Consider the following 23,607-nt stretch of genomic DNA (forward strand, 5'->3'; position numbering starts at 1 on the left):
AGCCACATTCCCCAAACTTACGATGAAGGCTGCTCATCTACTGTATATTGGCCCTTGACAGTTCATGGAAACTCTCAGATCTGAGTCCCTGATTGGTTACCTAATTTAATGCTGGACATGTTTTGTGCTGATAGTATTGTGCCAGGTAATGAGCAGCCTTCCTGAGGATCAGGAAAATAGCTGAGTGGTGAGTTTCAGGGCCAAGGGGAGATGTGCATTGACAGTTGTCACGAGCAAAACTCAGCCACTGTGAGGAAGTGCTTCAGGGAACATGAGAATTGACACCAACAACAGTACCAGAATGGGAAACTTAGCTCTCAGCAAGTTAGAGGCCAGAATCATTCAACAGGGCACTACTGTGGTCTGGAATCAGGCCCGGAAATGTTAAAATTCTGCAAGCATAAACAATAAGATTAGGGAGAAACCTTCTTCTTATTTAATATTTTCCCATTTTGTTTTCAAAGCAATTCTATCAATGAATTCTGTGTGGTGATATTGAAGAATAATTTTACTTTTCTTTAATCTTTCATATATAATCATATGAAAAAAATAACAAATATAGAACAAAAACATTTTAACTGGAAAGAACATACAGTCAGTATATCACTCAAATAAGGAAATGAGTTACCAATGAACGCATGTTTTTTGCTTGATGGTGTTAAAAACATTTTGGTTTAACTGGTACAAATTGGGTAACAGTTATCCACCTTCCAAATCAATAAAAAATATATTTTGATACCCAGACACATAAATCATTCAGTAAAATACATTTTAGTGTCCAAAAAATAACAACCCACCTTTCCACAGTCAGCTATGACTGACTAGCTTTCAGGAGAGCCAATCCTCTCACTTAGAACAAGCAGAAAAAAAAGGAATAAAAATGGAAAAATATATATGAGAGGGTATTATAAAGCTCTTAAGGTAGCCAGAATTTTAGAGGCCAAAATCCTGGGAAAAGGGCAAATTCTGTGGGAGGAACATGAATTTCTATGCTATGTTTGTTCTTCTCCATTGATCAGCCTTTTAGTGTCCTCTCACTGACTTCCAAATACCAGTATTATGCATCTCCAAGTCTGATGACTTATTTTATTCTGGAACCTTGGAATGGTGCTCTAAATGGTGGCAGGCTATACATTGGAGGAAAAGAGTGTTATTGACATTGCCTCCCTTCCAAAACAGCCATTGGGAGTTAGTTCAAAAAGCCTCCAGATCTCAACTCTAGAATATGATATCTCTGAGATATTTGTTTTACACCACTTTCCACCTTCTCACTGAGGAATTCAGCCCCAATTGTTTACTTATGGTAACTGGCTAAATTAGTTGACTTTTATTAGCTGTTTTTCCTTCTCTGTATGAATTTCTCATGTCACTACCAGTGTCTGATGCATCCCTCAAATAAATAATTTTTACTCTAATACTTATCTCATGGACTGCTTCTAAAGAAGCCCAACTGATGATTTATAAGTCACTTGGTAGCTGAATCTGTGAAGCTGAATAGAGGTAGAGGCAGGGACACCAAAAAGAATTTTCAGATATCTCACAGGGCTAATGAGATAAAAAACTGAGTTCAGAGCTACCAAGGAGTGAGAGTCTGAGAGGTCATGATCCTGGAAAAGAGAACCACAAAAACAAATGTGCTAATTTGCCAATTTCTAAGCAGCATTTTAGAAGCAAGAGCAGAGAAGCTAAGCAGGAAGCAGTTAACAGCAGGTTGGAAAGCTAATGAGAGCTACCAATACTTTCCCTATTCTGAGGAAACAAAATTGGAGTTCAAGGCCAGCCAAGTTGGAGAGATCCAGGTAAATACACTTGACTTTCATTTGTGATCCTTAAAAACCGCAAACTAGGAGAAAGGGTGAACCAGAAAGAAAGCAACGACATGAAGAAACTCAGCTCCATGTCTGATTGCATTAAATGGTCTGTTACTACTCTAGTTACTTGCAAAAAGCTGAAGAATTTTTTTCTGGTGGAAAAAATATCAAATAGAGCACTTGAAACATTTAATATACAATGTCAGCAAGAAATTTTATCTAGACCTGTGTTGTCCAGTATGTTAGCCAAGAGACACATGTGGCTATTTACATTTAAATTTATTAGGGGCGCCTGGGTGGCGCAGTCGGTTAAGCGTCCGACTTCAGCCAGGTCACGATCTCGCGGTCCGTGAGTTCGAGCCCCGCGTCAGGCTCTGGGCTGATGGCTCGGAGCCTGGAGCCTGCTTCCAATTCTGTGTCTCCCTCTCTCTCTGCCCCTCCCCCGTTCATGCTCTGTCTCTCTCTGTCCAAAAATAAATAAAAAACGTTGAAAAAAAAAATTTAAATTTATTAAAAGTATATAAAGAATCATTTCTTCAGTCACACTAGTGATATTTCATAGTGTTCAAAAACTGCTAGTGGCTAGTAGCTATGGTACTGGACAGCATAGATATAAATATGTCCATGTTCACAGAAAGTTCTATTGGATACTGCTGATCTAAAGATTTTATGTTTTAAAACACATGTCTAGAATTGAATCAAATTTAAAAGGCATACCAAGATCTAGAAACAGTTAAAAAAAATTAAAAAAAGACATTTGTGAACCAGATAGTGGAATTATCAGATGCAGACTTTAACAAAACTTTGATTAATATGCTTAAAAAAATAGATCAAAGATGGAGAAATACTTCATAGAATCAATATCCTTATAATAGAATTAAATGAAAATTCCACAACTGAAAAATACAATGACACATTAAAAATGGTGAAATAGGAGATGAGATTTAGCTGAAAAGAGAAATCATTACCTAAAAGATACATCATTTGGAAAAAAAGAACAGATTGAGCCATGGATAGGAAAAAAAAAAAAGTATGGGAAAAACAGAAAAAAGAATAAAAGACATAAGACAATACTAAAAAGGTATAACAATTATAATTAAAGTTACAGAAGGGGACAACAGATATAATGGGGTAAAAACAACAGATATAATGGGGTAAAAACAACAGCCATTTAGAAATAATGGCTGAGACATTTCTAAAATTGGTAAAAAGAGATAAAGCCACAGATTCACAAAAAATATGACACCAAAGCAAGATGAAAAGAAAATTTCACTTAAAGACATGATAGTAAAACTTTTGGACATCAGAATCAAAGAAAAAAATCATAAACACATATCTGAAAATGTAAAAATTAACTCCAAAAGCAACTATAAAACTAAGAATAGACTTCTCAAGAAACAGAAAAACAAATAAGACAATAAATAAAGTGAAGAAAGCAAGTAGCTTCCAACAAAGAATTTTATACTATTTGAAAATATTCTTCACTTAAAAAAAAAAAAAAGTAAAGATTTACCAGACAAAAAAATTTAGAGAAATTGTTGCCAGCACTTACAATAAGATATATACCAAAAACAGTCTTTCCAGGACACAGAATCCAAATGCTGTAAGAAACATGGTAATGTAGAAAGGGATAAAGAGCTACATTAGTGGTAAATGTATAAGTAAATGAATTAATGTTTAATGTATAAAACATACTAATATAATAGTAATAACTTCCAAGGGTTTAGAATGTATATAGCATTTGAATTAATGATAACAATAATTGTCTAAGTGAAAAATGATTCATGTTAGACACTAATAAAAATGTCTATTATAATATATATGGTAATCAATAAATATATAATATAGCTAAAATCTATTAGAATATTAACATCAAAAATTGATATGCTTATATATAAATCTAACAACACAGCAAAGGAAACAATCAACAAAATGACAAGGCAACCTACTGAATGGAATTATTTGCAAATGATATATCCAACAAGGACTTAATATTCAAAGTATATAAAGTTATACAACTCAACACCAAAAACCAAATAATCCAATTAAAAATGGACAGAAGACCCGAGTAGACATGTTTCCAAAAGACACACAAATGTCTAACAGACACATGAAAAAATGCTCAGCATCACTAATCATCAGGAAATGCAGATAATAACCACAATGAGATATCACCTCACTTTTGTCGGAATGGCAAGAATTAAAAATACAAGCAGTAACATTCCTGGTAAGGTGAAACAAAGAAAAAACCTCATGCACTGTTGGTGGAAATTTAAACTGGTGCAGCCACTGTGGAAGACAGTATGGAGGTTCCCCAAAAATTTAAAAATAAAATCACATAGTAATTCTACTACTAATTATCTACACAAAGAAAATGAAAACACTAATTCAAAAAGATATATGCACCCTTATGTTTACTGCAACATTATTTACAATAGCCAAACTATGGAACAAACCAAGTGTCCATCCATAGTTGAATGGATAAAGTTGAATGGATAAAGAAGATGTACTATATATACATAACAGAATATTATCCACAAAGAATGAGATCTTGTCACTTGCAACAATATGGATGGACCTGGAGGGTATAATGCTAACTGAAATAAGTCAGAGAAAGAAAAATACCATAGGATATCACACATGTGTGGAATTTAAGAAATAAAACAAAGGAAAAAAGAGAAAAAAAAAGACTCTTGAATATAGAGAACAAACTGGTGGTTGCGGGGAGGGGAGGTGAATGGGGGATGGATGAAATAGATAAAAGGGATGAAGAGTACACTTATCATGATGAACACTGAATAGTGTATATAATTACTGAATCATTATATAGTAAACCTGAAAATAATATGACACCATATGTTAGTTATACTTCAATATAAATAAATTAAGAAAGATAAATCTAACAAAATATGTACAGTATTCATATGAGGTAAATCACAAAACTACAGCTTTGATGAAATAAATTAAAGAAGACCTATATATATGGAGAGAGATTCCATGTGCATAAATAGGAAAACTTAATATTATCAAAATGTCAATTATTCCCAACTTTCTGTATAGATTCAATGAAATCACAATCAAAATCCAGAAAATTATTGTGTATATATTGAAAAATGCACTCTATACAGAAAGGCAGAACAGTAAGAAGAGCCAATACACTATTGAAGGAGAACAAAATCAGAGGACTGGCACTACCCAAATTCAAGACTGTGGTATTGGTGAAAGAATGGGAAAATAGATTTATGGAATAGAATAGAGAGTGTAGAAATAGACCTACATGAATATAACTAACAGATCTTGGACAAAAGAGGAAGGCAATTCAATGAAGAAAGAATACCTTTTTTCAACAAATAATGCCGAAACAATTGGACATTCATATGCAAAAACCAACCAACAAAGATTTTACACCTTTCACAAAAGGTCATAGAGTTCATAGAGATCATAGAGTTAAATGTAAATTGCAAAACTTTAAAACTCTTAGAAAATAATGTAGGAGGGAATTTAGGTGACCTTGTGTTTAGTGTTGAACTTTTATATACAACACAAAAAGCATTATCCATGGGAGAAGGAAACTGATAAATTGGACTTGATTAAAATAAATAACTTGGGGTTGCCCGGTATAAAACACTGCTAAAAAATGAAAAGACAAACCACAGACTGGTAAAACACATATCTGATAAAGCACTGGTATCTAATTATACAAAAAACGCTTGCAATTCAACGATAACAACCCAATTAAAACATGAGCAAAAAATATGAACAGAAACCTAATCAAAGAAGATATGCAGATGACTAACAAGTACATAGGAAAATGCTCAACATCATGTCATCAAGGCATTGATAACATTAAGACAACAATGAGACAGCACTATATACGTATTAAAATGGATACAATCCAAAATATGGACAACACCAAATGTTAGCAAGAATGTGGATCAACAGGAATTTTCACTTGTTGCTAGTTGGAACGCAAAGTGGTACAGCCACTTTGGTAGAGAGTCTGGTGGTTCCTCACAACACTAAACATACTTTTATCATATGATCCAACAATCACATTCCTTGGTATTTACGCAAGTGAAAACTTAAGTCCAAATGAGAACCTGCACACAAATGTTTACAGTATCTATATCCATAATTGCCAAGATTTGGAAGCAGCCAAGCTGTCCTTTTATAGGTAAATATCGGGGCGCCTGGGTGGCTCAGTCGGTTAAATGTCCAACTTCGGCTCAGGTCATGATCTCACGGTTCCTGGGTTCGAGCCCCACGTCGGGCTCTGTGCTGACAGCTCAGAACCTGGAGCTTGCTTCACATTCTGTGTCTCCCTCTCTCTCTGCCCCTCCCCAGCTTGCACTCTCTCTATCTCTCTCAAAAATAAATAAACACTTAAAAAATTTAAAAAAATAATAGGTAAATATATAAATAAACTGTGGTACATCAATACAAAGGAAGATCATTCAGTTATAAAAAGGAATGAGCTAGCAAGCAACAAAAATACATAGCACAATTTTAAATGAATATTTTTAAGTGAAAGAAGCCAATCTACAGAGGCTATGTACTGTATGATTCCAGCTATATGACATTCTTGAAAAGAATGGAGACAGCAAAAAGATTAATAGTTCCTGAAGTTACAGGGGAAAAGAGGAGGGGAATAGGTGGGAAACTGGGTTTTTAAGACAGTGAAATGCCTCTGTATGATACTATAATGATAGATACATGAATTTATATATTTGTCAAAACCTATAGACTTTACAACATCAAGAATGAGCTTTAATGTAAACTATGGACTTTTGTTAATAGTTAATAATAAAAATTGATCAGCATTGTGGATCTACATGTCCTGATTCCCAGAGAAGAGACACTTTTACAAGTAGATACAGTAATAGCTTTATTAAACATAAAGCTATGGTTGTTATATAGTCACTTTGGCATCCTTGTGCCAGTAAATCAGCTGGATAACAATGGTGTTGCCATATTGGTAGAAGAATTGACCCATAAGTTTATGACGAAGTCTAGTTAACATTTGCCACCATGTATAGGTATAATTTTTTTCTTGTGATGAGTAATTTTAGGATTTTCTTTCTTAACAACTTTCAAATACACAATACAGTGTTACTAACTATACTCACCATACTCTGGATTACATCCCCAAGACTTATATGCTTTATTACTGGAAGTTTGCACCTTTTGACCAGCATTTCCCATATTTCCAAACCCCCAAACCTCCCACCTCTGGCAGTCACTGATCTGTTCTCTATAAGATCTTTTTTTATTTCTCTCTTCCTCCCTCCCTCTCTTTTTTCCTTCCTTCCTTCCTTCCTTCCTTCCTTCCTTCCTTCCTTCCCTCCTTCCTTCTTTCCGTCTTTCCCTCATCCCTTCCTCCCTCCCTCCTTCGCTCACTCCCTTCTTTTCTTCCTTCCTTCTCTTCCTCCCTCCCTCCTTTCCTTCCTTCCTTCCTTCCTTCCTTCCTTCCTTCCTTCCTTCCTTCCTTCCCTTCCTTCCTTCCCTTCCTCCCTCCCTCCTTCCTTTCCTTCCTTCCTTCCTTCCTTCCTTCCTTCCTTCCTTCCTTCCTTCTGTCCTTCCTTCCTTCCCTCTTTCCTTTCCTTTTTGGATTTCACATATAACTGAGATCATACAGTATTTTTCTTTCTCTGACTTATTTCACTTAACATGATACCCTCAATGTTCATACATGTTGTTGCAAATGGTAAGATTTACTTCTCTGTCATGATTTAATAATATTCCATTGTACATATACATACTGCATTCTTTTTATCCACTTATCCATCAATAGACACTTAGGTTATTTTCATATCATAGCTATTGTAAATAATACAGTAAAGAACATGCAGTGCTGATATATTTTCAAGCCAGCGTTTGTTTGTTTGTTTTATTTCTTTACGTAAATACCCAGAAGTGGAACCACTGTGTCATTTGATGTCTCTACCTTCAATTTTTTCAGGAACCTCCATACTGTTTCTCATAGTGGTTGCAACAATTTACATTCTCATCAACAGTGCACAAGGATTCCCTTTTCTCCTTGTAAACACTTGTTATATCTTGTTTTTTTGATAATAGCCATTCTAACAGGTGTGAGGTTACATCTCATTGTGGTTTTGATTTGTATCTCCCTGATCATTAGTGATGCTGGGACTCTTTTCATGTACATGTGTTCATGTACCTGCATGTCTTCTTTGGAAAAATGTCTCTTCGGATCACCTACCATTTTTTTAATTGGATTGTTTGGGTTTTGTTTTGTTTTGTTTTGTTGCTGAGTTGTTTGATTTTGCACATAATCTCCTTATCAGATATATGATTTGTAAATATTTTACCCCATTCCATAGGTTTCCTTTTAATTTTGTTGCTGATTTCCTTTGCTGACAATTTTAGTTTGATGTGGTTCTACTTGTTTGTTTGTTGCTTTTGGAGTCATATCCAAGCCTTTTTTCATCTAGGAGTTTTATGGTTTCAGGTCCTACATTCTGGTCTTTAATTCATTTTGAATTAATTTTTGTGTGTGGTATAAAATAGTGGTCCAGTTTCATCTTTTGTATGTGGCTGCCCAGTTTTGCAACACTAGTTATTGAAAAGACTTTTCCCATTGTATTCTTCTCTCCTTTGTCATAAATTAATTGACTATATATGTGTGGGTTTATTTCTGGGCTCTCTACTCTGTTTCTATATGTTCATTTTAATGCCAACACCATACTGTTTTGATTACTGCAGCTTTGTAATAAAGTTTGAATTTAGGGAGAGTGATGCGTCTAGCTTTGTTTATCTTTCTGAAGATTGGTTGAGCTATTTGAGGTCTTTTGTGGTTCCATACACATTTTAGGATACTTCTCTTTCTATGAAAAACTCATTGGAGTTTTGATAGGGATTGCATTGGGTCTGTACCCAAGATTGCTTTAAGTAGTATGAATATTTTAATAATATTTTTTCTTTTGAATCTTGAGCACAGACTATCTTTCCATTTGTTTTTTTTAATTAAAAATATTTAATTTTATTTATTTATTTTGAGAGAGGGAGAATGAGCAGGGAGGGGCAAAGAAAGAGGGAGAGAGAGAATCCCAAGCAGACTCTGTACTGTCATTGTGGAGCCAAACATGGGATTTGGACTCATGAACCACAATATCATGACCTGAGTCAAAATCAAGAGTCGGATGCTTAACCAACTGAGTCACCCAGACACCCCTTTGCATTTATTTGATCTTCTTCAATTATTTTAATTAATGTCTTATAGTTGTCAGTGTACAGGTCTTTCACCTACTTTGTTAAATTTGTTCCTAGTTATTTACTCTTTTTGATGCAATTTGTGAATAGGATTGTTTTCTTAAGTTCTCTCTCTCTGGTAGTTTATTAATATATAGAAATACAATAGTTTCTTGTATACTGATTTTGTATCTTGCAACTTTATAAAATTTATTAGTTCTAATGTGTTTTTTTCCCCATGGAGTGTTTAGAGTTGCCTACATATAATATCATGTCATCTACAAATAGAGATAGTTTTACTCCTTCCTTTCTAATTTGGATATGTCTTATTTCTCTTTCTTGCCTAGTTGCTCCAAGATTTACAATGCTATGTTGAATTAAAAGTGGTGAGAGTGGGCTTCCTTGTCCTGTTCCTGATCTTAGAGGAAAAGCTTTCAGCTTTTCAGTGGATCTATTCTTGACATTCATATGCCAAGTCTCAAGTGTCAGTTGGGAGGCAGCATTAATTGCCTGAAAGTGTCTTGACAAACAGAAGTTCAGTGGTAATTGTCTTGGTAATTCCACCAAGCAATCCAGCTGGTCCAGAAGAGGTGGCATGGTAGGGTGGGGCATGGAGGTGATTCATATCTATCATGGCCTCTTGAAGTACTATAGCAGTGTAAGCTGTGTTTTTTTGCCAAACCTTTGCTGGTAAGTTTTCCATGAAATTGTGGCCAATTAGAATACTTAAAAACCTGTGGCATAAACTTAATGTGAGAAGAAAATGGATCTTCATGGTGCAAAGGATGATTTGCAGCATATGCTGTTGGTACCAGGCTCCCTTTGTTAGTTCCTAGATGTAGTTTTGGCTACAAATCACTCAAACCTCCACTTTTTTTTTTTTTTTCAAAACATTGCTTACGTGCTTGTGCTTGAGATCCCTGGGATGTTATGCTCCTCCCCCAGAGACAGTGCCTTGTTAAAGTGTTTTGATGTAGGTGTATAGCCACCAGGCTTCTAGGTGGACAGATTTTGTTCTATAATTGATGTTACAGAGTGCCTAGAGATCTGGTAGAAGCTAGATGTCTCAAAAATACTCTGCATTTTCTCTACTTCTCATACCGTACTTGTTGATCATTCTCACAAGTTTTTCCTGACAGTATTTGTCCTATACAGCACTGGAAAAAGAATTCTCATCTTGGAAAGAATCTTATTTCTGGGGAATCCAAACTAAGGCAGATGGTGAAAGAAGTCATGACATTGGTTATTTTTGGTGAAGAGAAGGGAGTGCTTGACACAGATTGGAGTGAGCTTCTGAAGTACTTAATGTGCTATTTCCCAATCTGACTGGTGATTACATGGCTATGTTTACTTGTGAATACTAGTGCTCTATACTTACAATTTTTGCAAAATTATGTACAAACATACATAAATTTAAAAGATTTTAAATGTGTATATTCTTTTCTCATATAATACTGCCTTAAAGAATTTATCTTAAGGAAATATTTGATTAAGTAAATAAAATTATATGTACACAATAAACAATACTAAAATGATGTATTCTAATAAATTATTACTTCTACCAAAAATATTGAATAGCACTGTATTACAGTACTTAGAATTTGATATATGGAAGGAAGGAAGAAATAAAATAATCATTGGCACTTTACATAGAAATGCTTTAAACATTAATAGTGGGCCCAGAGGAGAATGATTTTTGCCTGAGATGCTGATTGAGTTTGGAGGTTGGGGGTGGTTGGTATCTAGAGAAATTTTAATTGTAAATCATATTGTAGTTGAATGTTTAAAGATAAACAAGAATTTATCAGATGTTTAGTTTCTGTTAAATACATGTTTTCATAAGATTTGCTGCCAAATCTTGTTGTTGTAGCCAATTTCTTTCCAAAAGAATATCAGCTGGAGAACATGCTTTTATACACACAAAACTTTGGACTACCTTTCCAAATATGTGAAATTTCAAATGACATTTGAAGTTTCTTCTAATACTAAGACATTTTATTTTAACGTTGGATGCACTTAGTCGTAGAATCAGATGCCCTTTTAGAATTCAATTTTATTTTTAAATTATTTACTTAAATTTCAAATTAAAATTATAGAAAAATTACATAAGATAACTTAAGGTTATATTATTATTGTTGTTATTATTATTTAGTTTCTATGTATGCTTTACAATAATTTTGGTGGATGTTTCAAACACAAAATATATAGAGCAAGGTAACTCATAAGCTCATATCACAATGACTAATAATACTTGTATTATTAGTGAAAAGTAGAAGACAAGTTTAATAGATAAATTGAAGATATGGACTCACCTGGTTTCATAAATGGCGTAAAGTTTTTTGTGTTCTTTGACTGCATTCCTGAAAACAGTAAAAGAGGATAAGATATTAGCGTTAAAATATTGCTTAGATCTGAAATTCCTCCAATAAGCATATTGTCAAATTGTGTCTATTTGGTGAAATCCAATAAATAATACTTAAAGAAATGGACACACATTTTAAAAAGCAATACACATCACATTAGGTAAGCTTAGGATTTGGTTTCTGCTCTGTTAGTAGTTGGAATGGTTACAAGACCACTATTTACATTTTAGTGAAGAAAAGAGAAAAAAAGCAATAAAAATAAGATAATTTCAAATAGAAGTATGTACAGTGATAAAAATAAAACAAAAGTGATATAAAATGACTTGAGAAGAGCCATATTAAATGTGATAAAAAAAACAATTTTCTTTGAGTAAATGAATTTTTAATTGAAATCTGAATCATGGAAGAGGTGAGAAAATAAAAGCAAGATAAAGTTCAAAGTTTCTAAACTAAGAATGAGCCAGATGTATTTGAAGCAAGTTACCATCTTCAACTTCATCATCATCCAATGGAAACAATAAAAGTAATAAATATTGATTAACATGTACAAGTCACTGTATCTCACATGCTGAAAGAGTAATTTGAAAAAAAAATAATTGAAGTAAACCAATGGAGGTGAAATCCATAATTCAAGACTGTAAAACCTAATTGACAATGAAAAACTGTCAGTGATGTGGAACAATGAAACCCGAGGCCTGGTCTGTAGCCTTACTGTAACATCTATCATCAACCTGGTTAGCTGCTACTTCAGCAGAACATGGGCTCACAGAAAAAAAAAAAAATACTGGACATTTGGGTACATCCAGAACTAAGAAGAAAAAACTAGGCCACTTTTTTCTACATGAAGCAAAACTATTGAAAAAGATGAAGTGATAAAATAAAATAAGCAAAATAATTATCTCAAAGAGGCAAGAGAACAGTAGTATCATGGAAAAAGAACAGAATATAAAAAAGAATCTGGTAACTTTTCAGTTATGGAATATATAACTGTTTTCAGAAAGAACATGTTTAGAGGGATAAATAAAATTTAAATAACTGAAGAAAAAAATGAGAGAGCTGGAGTATCATGTTGAAGGACTCAGAATGGCAGGATTGAAGGATAAGGAGATAATAATGTAAAGAATTAGAAAAAAGAAATGAAATATATAAGTACAGATGCCAAAGCCTGGATAATAGCAGGTACCAGAAATAGAGAAAAAAATCAGGAAAGAAATTATTTGACAAAATAAAAATAAATTTTCCCAAACTAAATAAGAAATATTTTAGGTTAAATGGAAGAAATTCCACTGCATTTTTAGAATTACCATAAAGCTGTAATAATCTAATCTAGATAGTATGGTATTGATGAAGGGATAGACACATAGATCAATTGAACGCAACAGAAAGTCCAGAAGTACATACCCCAAAATATGTTCAATTGATTGCTGACCAAGGATAAACCTTTCAGCAAATAGTGTCTAAACAACTGGACATTCATATGCAAAATTAAACTTTGGCCTAAACCTCATAACTTATACAAAAAAGATCACAGAATTAATCATATATCTGAATTACCAATTACCATATATCTAAAATTTTTCTTTTTAGATACTTGTGGGGGGAAAAAAGGAAAAATAAAATATTTATGACTTGAGATTAGTAAGACTTAGACATGGCACCAAAAGCACAATCTATAATAAAATGACAAACTGTGTTTAATAAAAATTTAAAACATTAGTTTAAGAAATGAAATGTGTAAGGTAGCAAAATGACAAGGTACATATTGGCAGAAAATATTTATAAATTGCATATACAACAAAGGACTTCTATCTGGGATATATAAAGAACTCTCAAATGTCGGTAGTAAGAAATCAAACAACTCAATTAAAAACTGATTGAAAGATATGACCAGATGCTTTAGCAAATAAGATCTACAGATGGCACCCAAAAACATGTGCAACAAAATTATCCATTAGAGAAATGCAAATTAAAATCATATTGTGATGCCACCATACAACAGTTAGAAACTTTAGAATTAAAAAAAAAAACTAGTGAGGATTAAAAGCAACTAGAACTATCATACATAGAAGATGGTTATGCAAAATACTGCAGCCATAGTGCAAAATAGTTGGGATAACTATAAAATAGTTGGGATAACATAAGTTACTTACAAAGTTAAAGATGTATTTACCATATACTCAGAAATCTCACTTCTTGAGTATTTACTCTAGAGAAATATAAAAATATATCCACACAAAATCCATTGATAATAGCTCTGTTCAAAATGAACTAAACCTACTAACAGCCTATTTTCTTCAGCTGGTAAATAAGTGAGCATACTGGGCTACATTCATTCAATGGAATACTACTCAGCAATAAAAAATGGGCTACTGATACACAAAACAACTTGGATGGATCCAAAAGGCATTATGCCTAGTAAAAGTTGCAAACCTAAAAAATTATGTAATTTATTACCTCATTTATATGACATTCTTAAAAAGACAGAACTAATAATTGAGATCAAATCTGTGGTTTATGGAGATTAGAGATGAAGGATAGCACAAAGGAATTTGGGTAGTGTATTAGTGTGCTTGTGCTACCATAACAAAATACCACAAACAAGGTAACATAAACAAATAAACGTATTTTCTTGTAGTTCTGGGAGATAGAAGTCAGACCAACATCCAGCAAGGTCAGTTTCCTTCTGGCTTGTAGACATCCACCTTCTCACTAGGTCTTCATATGCCCTTTCTCTGTGGTGTTTCTTCTTATAAGGACAATAATCCTATCAGATTAAAGTTCTACAGTTCTGAATGCATTTGACAGTAATTCCTTCCTTAAGGGACCCATCTTCAAATACAGTCATTTTGGGGAATGGGCCCTCCATATGTGAATATTGGGGAGACACAAAGATTAAGTCCATAAATTCCATCCTTGGCACCTCCAAATTCATGTCATCTCACATGCAAAATACATTAATTCCATTCCCAAAGTCTTAACTCATTCTAGCATGAACTCTAAAATCCAAAATCTCATCTAAATCATATGAGTTGTAATTTACCCTGAAGAAAAATATGTCTTCAGTTGTGAGCCTGTGTAACCCTGACAGATTATGTGCTTCCAAGACATAATGGTGGAACAGGCTTAGAATAGGCATTGTCATTTTAAAAAGAAAAAAAAAAAAACAGAAGGAATGATGGGTAATGGGTCCCAAGCAAATCCAAAAGCTAGCAAGGCAAATTCCACCAGGTATTAATGTTTGAGAATAATCCTCTTTGGTTTGATGCTCTGCCTTCCAGGCTTGCTGGGACAGCAGTAATACCTCTATTGCTCTATGGGGTAGTCTTGATCTTTGACTCTCTGCAAGGGCCCCATTCCCATGGCATTCTGTGAAATCCCTGACAATGCACTACTCTGTGGTGGGGCGTGGGGGGAGTGAAATTGAAGAAAGGTCCTACCTCTGAAACTCAGAAAGAATCAGCCTTGTCCCTGGGCTTGTGGTAGGATTGGCAGCTCTGATGATCTATGAATTATTAGATCATTCTATCATTTTCTTGAAGGATAACACGTTTGCAACCTTCCTCCATTCCACCTTTTTTTTTTTTTCTATTTCCTTTAGGCATAGCTGGCAGTGTCTCTGCTGGCATAATCTTATCTCTATTTCTGACTTCTGCTGAGATTACTGATTAGATCTATGGTTCACAGCCATAATAATCTCCCTACCAACTGGTTGATCAGCCACAGCCTTAGTTGTTTTTTTTTTTTTTTAAACATGTTTTATCTTTTTTTTTTTGCAATATGGACAGGCTGAGAATTTCACAAATCTTCAAGTTCTGATCCCTTTTTGCTTAACAATCCTTTAATTCATCTCTCTCCTCTTATATTTTACTATAAGCGGTCAGTAGAACATAAGGTGCACCTGTAAAATTTTCCTTAGAAATTTCATTAGCTAAATATCTAAGTTCATTGTCTATAATTTCTATCTTCCACAAAACACTAGATCATTATTCAGCCAAGTTATTTGCCTCTTTATAACAAGCATTGCCTTTCTTCCAATTTCCAATAATTTGTTCCTCATTTCTGTCTGAATCCTCACCAGAATGATTTTAAAACACCAACAATCTGCTTATAATTATTTATGGATTCTTTAAGAAGATGGAGACTTTCTCTCCAGCCCACCTGTTTTTTTTTTCTATATGAGCTCTTACCAGAATCATCTTTAACATCTATATTTCTACCAACAATCCTTTTATAACAATGCTTTTTCTTTTTATTTATTTATTTATTTATTTTTTAATATATGAAATTTACTGTCAAATTGGTTTCCATACAACGCCCAGTGCTCATCCCAAAAGGTGCCCTCCTCAATACCCATCACCCACCCTGCCCTCCCTCCCACCCCCCATCAACCGTAGTTCTAAAGTCTTCCAGCTTCTACATATTACCCAGTCTCAAAGCCACGTTAACATTTTTAGTTATTTGTTACATCAGTACCCACTTCTCAGTACCAAAATCTATATTAGTCTGCTCCAGGTGCCATAACAAAATATCATAGATGGTATGGCTTAAATAAAAGATTTATTTTGTCACAGTTTTGGATGCTCTAAGTCAATGGTCAAAGTCTGGCAGAGTCGGTTTCTAGTATAAGGTGTTTTCTTGGTGTGATTTCAACCACCTTGAATCATGTGTCCTCACATGATCTTTCCTTGGTGCATGTGCACAGGGAAAAAAAGAGAATAAATTTTCTGACGTTTCTTCTTATAAGTACACTAATTCTATCAGATCAGAGCCCCACACTTCTGATCTCATTTAACCTAAATTGCTTCCTTAGGGGCCCCATCTTTAAAGATCACAGGGCAGGATAGGGTTTCAATATAAGAATTTGGGGAGGAAGCACAAACATTCAGTGTCTAGCAGGTGGTGATGGAATTACAGTGTACCCTAATTTTGGTGGTGGTTACATGAATTTATAAGTATATGAAAAATCATAGAATTTTATATCAAAAGTCATTTTTATTCAGTGATATTTTTTAAATGTTATGATAGATCTAAATGGATTAAAAACAAGAACTCAGAGACAAAAATTTTCAGATTCATTTTATTTTTTTAAATATCCAAAAATATTCTGTTTCCAATAAACACAACTTGAAACAAAAAGTTGAAAATGAAATAGGGAAAATCTAGATGAAGTAAGGTAACAATTTTAATATTATGCAAAATAAAATTTATGTCAAATATTTCCATAGATAATGAGAAATGTCACCTACACATAAAAAGAACACTAGAAAAAAAGATATTACTATTTTGAACATATATGTATCTAACAATATAAGCTTTTAATATTTATAGCTGTAGTGAATAGAATTTTAAGAGAAATAAATAAATAAATAAATAATTTAACTCATCCCTTTCAGAGCTTATAAATTGAGAAAACAAAAACTGAGAAATATAATATGTGAATCATACAGTTAAAAAATTTAGTCAATGATCATATCTTGAATATCATATTTCACATATAGAGAATACATGATCTTGTCAAGTATTCATTATTTTGGCCATAAAGGAAAAACTTCAACAAGTTCCAAAGAATCAGTATCATTCAGATTGCTTTTTGAATATTATTAAATATATTCTTGATAAAATGTCTTATATTTTTGAAAAATAAATGATCCTTAGTTTAACAAAGTCCTAGGAAGATTATAAAACACTTAGAATTGGATGGCAGTTAATATGTTACATGACAAATTTTGATTTAACCAAGAAATGCATGGAAAATTCAACATTAGAAAATCTGTCAGCAATTTTTAAGTTACCAAATTAGTATGCAGAAAAAAATTAAATGCTTCTCTCAATAGATTCAGAGATAGATTTCCATAAGTTCAACATCTATTTACTTATGATATTAAAAAGTAACTGTCAAAAAATAAAACATAAAACAATGATCCTTATCTGGTAAATGTTACATTCTAAAAATCTACAGCATACATTATATTAGTAGGAAGTCTTCAGATATCTTCTCTTTAAGATCAGAAAGGGATAAAAATGCTCACTAGAGTCATGACTTTTTAATGTAGTTTTGGAAGTCCTAGACAATATTATATCAAAAGAATAAAAATTGTCAAGTGTCAGGATTTGAAAGAAAGAGATTGAACTTTTGTTATGTATAAATGAAATGATAATTTAAATAGAAAATCGGTGAGAATTAAGTCACAAACTATTAAAACAACACAGTTTGGCAAATCTTCAGCTATATGGCCAATTTTCAAAGACAAATATCTCTACAAAAGTGAAATTGTTGGAAAATATAAGTTTTACAAAATATAAATTTATAATAAAAATAAAATACCATTAGCCACAATGTTGCTGTCATCCTGCAGAAAGAAATTGGACTCCTCACCCAAAATATGGCCCAAACTTTGTCACACTCACACATGGAAAGGGTATAAAAAAGATTATTACTCACATAATGAGGGATTTGGGGGATAATAGGACAGGCTTACGGAGCTGGTAGGAAAATAGCTTGGGAGAGTGGGGAAAGGAGATCAGGTTGGATTATTGTTACTGGTGGGGGCTGGGAACTTGGGGGAGTATTCTTATACATAGACAAACGTTTGTACAGCTTCAAACTCCAACCGGTGCCAAAAGAGGGAGCAGTGGGGTTTCTTATCAGCTTGCCCATATGTGAGGTATAAGGGTAAGAAGAATAGTTGAGACATTAAAGTTGTCATCAGGAAACATCAAAAAAAGCAATCATATTATTTAATTCAAAAAGCAAGAAAAAAATTGACATACAATTTCTATTGAAAAAATTGGCTATTTTAGGTGACATTTAAAAAGTTTTCAAAAATGAAACACATTCCATGCACATAAATAGGATGACTTAATCATATAAACATGTTAATTCTTACTAAATTAATCTATACAATTAATGCAATCCAAATCAAACTGCTGCTGGAGTTTGAAAAAAAATTAAGAATTCAACCACTTATTTAAAAATTTATAACAGAAAGAATATATTTTGACAATTATTTTTTGAAAAGGAATATAAAAACAATCATTAATCATATCCAATGCTGATATTAAAAATTTATAATAATAACACCAGCATAGAACTGCATAAAAAGAAACAAAAAGTTTAATGGAACATAGTAAAGACTGCAGTTGCTCATGAAAGTACATATGGACAAATATATCTGGAAAATCTGGAAAAATCTACACTAAAAATCAATGACCAAAGGGCATTTTAGCATGAGGTTGTAGAATAACTGAGTCACCATAGGAAGAAAATATGAATAGATCTGTTAGTAAACATCGAGAAGTTGGTCCTAGTCAAATTAAAAACCTAAATGTTAAAGGAAAAAATATTGCCTATTTCTTCTTGAGTCAGTTTTGTTTTTGTCTTTATAGAAATTTGTCAAATTCATCTCAACTTACTTACAATTGTTCTTAATATTCTCTTATATGTATTTTTTCTTTTCGATTAATACTAATAATTGTTCTTCCATTTCTGATTTTTGTAATTCTAATATTTTCTCTTTATTTTTTCTTGGTTGGTCTGGATAAAAGTTTATGCATATTGTTTATCTTTTTAAAAATATCTTTTGTTTTCATTGGTTTTTTCCTATAGGTTTTTTTTATTACCTTTCTACTTATTTCTGTTCTAATCTTTCTTATTTCCTTCAGTCTGTTTCCCTACCATTGTTTATTTTCTTTCTATATTTTAAAGGCTCTAAACAAGGTTATTGATTAAAATCTTCCTTTTTTAAAAAAAAAAGCATGTATAGTTTTAAATTTTCCTCTAAGTACTGTGTTAGCTGTAACCCATAGTCCTAGCAGGTTGTGTTTTCATTTACATTTACTTATTTTCTAATTTCCTTTGTAATTTCTTCTTTGACCAATTTATTATTTATAAGTATGCTTAATTTTCACAAATCTCATTCTGTTTTTTTCATTTCAAATATTATTCCATTTTGGTTAGATTTGTATATTTTGAATGATTTCAAATTTGTTGACTTGGTTTCTGGCTCAACATTATAATTTATCCTGTAGAATGTTCCATGTGCAAAAAAAAAAAAAAATCAAAGTAATAGCAAATTGAATCCAATGATGTACAAAAAGAATTATATGCCATGACCAAGTGGGATTTATCCCAGGTAAGCAAGACTGGTTCCACATTTGAAAATAAATTAACATAATCCATTATAGCAACAAGCTAAGACAGGAAAATTACCTGATCAGATTAATAGATGAGTAAAAGGCATTTGGGAAAATACAACATCCATGCGTGACAAAAACTCTCAGGAGAAATAGACGGAAACTTCCTCAGCCTGATAATATTTACAAAAGGGGCACCTAGGTGACTCGGTTCAACTTTCGACTTCAGCTCAGGTCATGATTTCACGGTTTGAGAGTGTGAGCCCTGTGCCAGACTCTGTGCTGACAGCTCAGAGACTGGGGTCTGCTTTGGATTCTGTGTCTCCCTCTCTCTCTGTCCATCTTCCTTTCTCTCTCTCTCTCTTTCTCTCTCTCTCTGTCTCTTTCTCAAAAATAAATAAAACATTAAAATTAAAAAAAAAGAAATTTACAAAAACCCTGTATTTAATATTGTACTTAATGGGAATAAACAGCTTTCTCAATAAAATCAGAAAAAGGCAAAGATGTCATCTCTCACCACTACTTTTCAACAGCCTACTGTAATTCTAGATAGTGCAAAAAGACAAGAAAAATAAATGAAATTTATATAGATTGAGAAGGAAAAATAAAACTTTTTTTGTTCCCAGATGGCAAGATTGTTTATATGGAAAAATCCAAAAGAACAGGCCAAAAAATTCCAGAACTGATGAATGATTATAGCAAGGTTGTAAGATAAAAGGATAATATATAAAAGTCAGTCAATTTTATACACATCATCAATGAACACATGGATTTTGAAATTAAAAATATTACCATTGATATTAGCACCCCCCAAAATGAAATATTAGGTACAAATATAATATATATATTATATATATTCTATATGAGGAAAACTATAAAACTTTGATAAATGAAATTACAGAACTAAATAAGTGAAGAAATATTCCATATTCATGGATAGGAAGACTGATTATTTTTAAAATGACAGTTCTTTCCAAGTAATCAATAAATGCAACACAATCCCAATAAAAATCCCAGCAAGTTATTTTGTGGACTTTAAGAAACTGATTCTAAAGTTTATATGGAAAAGGAAAAGATCCACAATAACCACCACAATATGAAAGGGGAAGAATAAACATGGAAGACTACTGGACTTCATGACTTAGTAGAAGTCTACTATAATCAAGATACATAATATTGGTGAAAAAGTGGACAAATCGATAGAATGGAATAGAGAATCTGGAAACATATAAAAATAACCAACTAATCTTTGACAAAGGAGCAAAGCCAATACAATGGAGAAAATATATTTTTAACAAATGGTGCTGGAACAACTGCACATCCACATGCAAAAAAAAAAAATCTGGACACAGACTTTACACCCTTTACAAAAATTAACTCGAAATGGGGTGAATGGGGTGCCTGGGTGGCTCAGTTGGTTAATCATCCTACTTCAGTTCAGGCCATGACCTCACTGTTGAGTTTAGCCTCGCATCAGTCTCTCTGCTGTCAACACAGAGCCTATTTCAGATTCTTAGGTTTCTCTACCTCTCTGCCTCTGCCCTACTCATTCTCTCTCTCTCAAAATAAATAAACATTTAAAAATTAATTTAAAATGAATAAAAGACCTAAATGTAAAACACGAAACTAAAACTAGTACAAGACAATATAGGAGAAAATCTACAAGACCTTGTATTTGGCAATGACTTTTTAGATACAACACGGAAAGCATGATCCCAGAAAAAAATAGTTGATAAACTGTGCTTTATTAAAATTAGAAACTTCTGCTTGAAAGACACTGTAAAGAGAATGAAGACAAACCATAGACTAGGAGAAAATATTCGAAAAAAAAACCACAATGTGATTAAGGACTATTATCCACAATATACAATACCTCTTAAAAATCAACAATAAGAAAACAAATAACCCAATTCAAGATGGACCAAAAACCTGAATAGACACCTCACTGGAAAAGATATAAAGAGGACAAATAAGCATATGAAAAGACACTCAATATCATATATCATTAGAGAAATGCAAGTTAAAATAGCAAGATACCACTATACACCTATTAGGATGGCCAAAATCCAGAACCCTGTAACACCAAATGGTAGTAAGGATGTGGAGCAACAGGAACTCTCATTACTGCTGGTGGTAATGCAAAATGGTACAGCCATTTTGGAAGACATTTTGGGAGTTTCTTACAAGACTAAACAAACTCTTTGCATACAATTCAACAATTGTTCTTTTCCATATATACCCAAATGAATTGAAAACTTATATCCATGTAAAAACTTGCACACTGATGTATATAGCAGCTTTATTCACAATTGCCAGAACTTGGAAGCAATCAAGATGTCCTTCAATAGGTGAGTAGATAAATGCACTGTGATACATCATTGTGATGGAAGATTATTCAAAGATAAAAAAGGAATTAATTATCAAGCCATGAAAAGACAAGTAGGAATCTTAAATACATATTATTAAGTGGTAGAAGCCAATCTGAGAAGGCTACATACTGTAAGATTCCAACTATATGACGTTCTGAAAAAGACAAACTATGGAAATAGTAAAAAGATCCATGGTTTCCAGGTGTTGAGAAGGAGGGAGAAATGAATAGGTAGAGCACAGAGGATTTTTAGGGCAATGAAACATTTTATGTGATCCAATAATAGTGGATACATGTCATTACACATTTGTGCAAACTCATAGAATGTACACCAAGAGCAAACTCTAATATAAACTATAGACTTTGGTTAACAATGTGTTAATGTAGGCTCATCACTTGTAACAAATGTACTACTTTGAGGGGCAGTGATAATAAAGGAGGCTATATGCATGTGTGGAGTCAGAGAGTATACAGGAAATCTCTGTACTTTGTACTAAATTTTACTGTGAACCTTAAATTCTTCTAAAAAATAAAGTCTGCTTTAAAAAAATCAAATAAGGGTGAAATGTTGACTTAATTTAAAACATATGGATTATAAAATTTTTGAAAAAAAAAAACATGGAAAGAACCTTTGGGATACAGTGCTGGGCAAAGAGTTCTTGGACATGACAACAAAAGCACAACTCATATCAGGGAAGTTTGATAAGTTGAACTATGTCAAAATTGAAATTCTTAGTTCTGTGAAGGCCCTACTTGGGGCAAGGGGATAAAGAGACAGGTTATAGAGTGGGTGAAAATGTTTGCAAACTATGTATCCAGTAGGACTCTATTATATATCGTGTATGGAGAACTCACAGAACAGAACAGTAAAAAAATTCCAAAACCCAATTAGAATGTGAGCAAAGGCCATTAAAAGACATTTCACTAAACAGGCTGTAAAAATGGCAAGTGAGAACGTGACAACATGTTCAACATCATTAGCTATTGTGTAGGTTCAAATTGAAACAACAAGGTATCACTGCACATTTATCAGAATGGCTAAAGCAAAAAAAAAAAAAAAAAAAAAAAAAAAATATATATATATATATATATATATATATATATATAACAACATCAATTGCTGGCAAGGATGCATAGAAACTCCATCACTTACAGATTGCTGATGAAAATATAATAAAACATGACCACACTAGAAACAGTGTCTAAAAAAAAAAAAATTCTAAGTATGCAAGTACCATACAAACTGCCAATGGCACTCCTGACATTTATTTCAGAAAAATGAAGATTTATGTTTACACAGGGACCTGTGCACAACTGTTTGTTAGCGGTTTTGTTAATGGGAGCCAAAATGTAATGGGCCAGATATCTTTCAATAAATGAACTTTTGAACAAACTTTACTTAATCCATGCTGTAGAATAGTGCTCCGCCATCGAAAAGGGCAAATTATTTTTTATTGATACATGCCAATTGATGAAACTCTGGAGATATATGCTGAGTGAAAATAGCTAACCCCCAAATATTATTATTGGATTATTCCATTTATATAATATTGTTGCGATGACAAAATTATACACATAGAAAACAAATTGGTGGTAGCGAGAGTTTAAGGAGAGGTGGGGTAGGGAGACTGGCTATTGGACATCTTAGTTCAAGCAGGCAACAAAATGTTGTGTCTTAACAATGTCAATGTCACTATCCTGGTTGTGATATTATAGTATAATT

At 32.9% G+C, this 23,607-nt stretch overlaps 1 protein-coding gene across 1 annotated transcript in view; it reads right to left on the reverse strand.

Moving 5' to 3' along the window:
• Positions 1-23,607, reverse strand: part of GABRB3 (gamma-aminobutyric acid type A receptor subunit beta3) — a 475,998-nt gene that overhangs the window by 299,193 nt on the left and 153,198 nt on the right. Inside the window, exon 2 of the mRNA XM_058736901.1 lies at positions 11,333-11,380. Coding sequence (XP_058592884.1) covers positions 11,333-11,380 — 48 coding nt within the window. The remainder of the gene's footprint in view (positions 1-11,332; positions 11,381-23,607) is intronic.

This window comes from Neofelis nebulosa, chromosome 7 (assembly GCF_028018385.1).
Source record: "Neofelis nebulosa isolate mNeoNeb1 chromosome 7, mNeoNeb1.pri, whole genome shotgun sequence".
NCBI classification, from domain to species: Eukaryota; Metazoa; Chordata; class Mammalia; order Carnivora; family Felidae; genus Neofelis; species Neofelis nebulosa.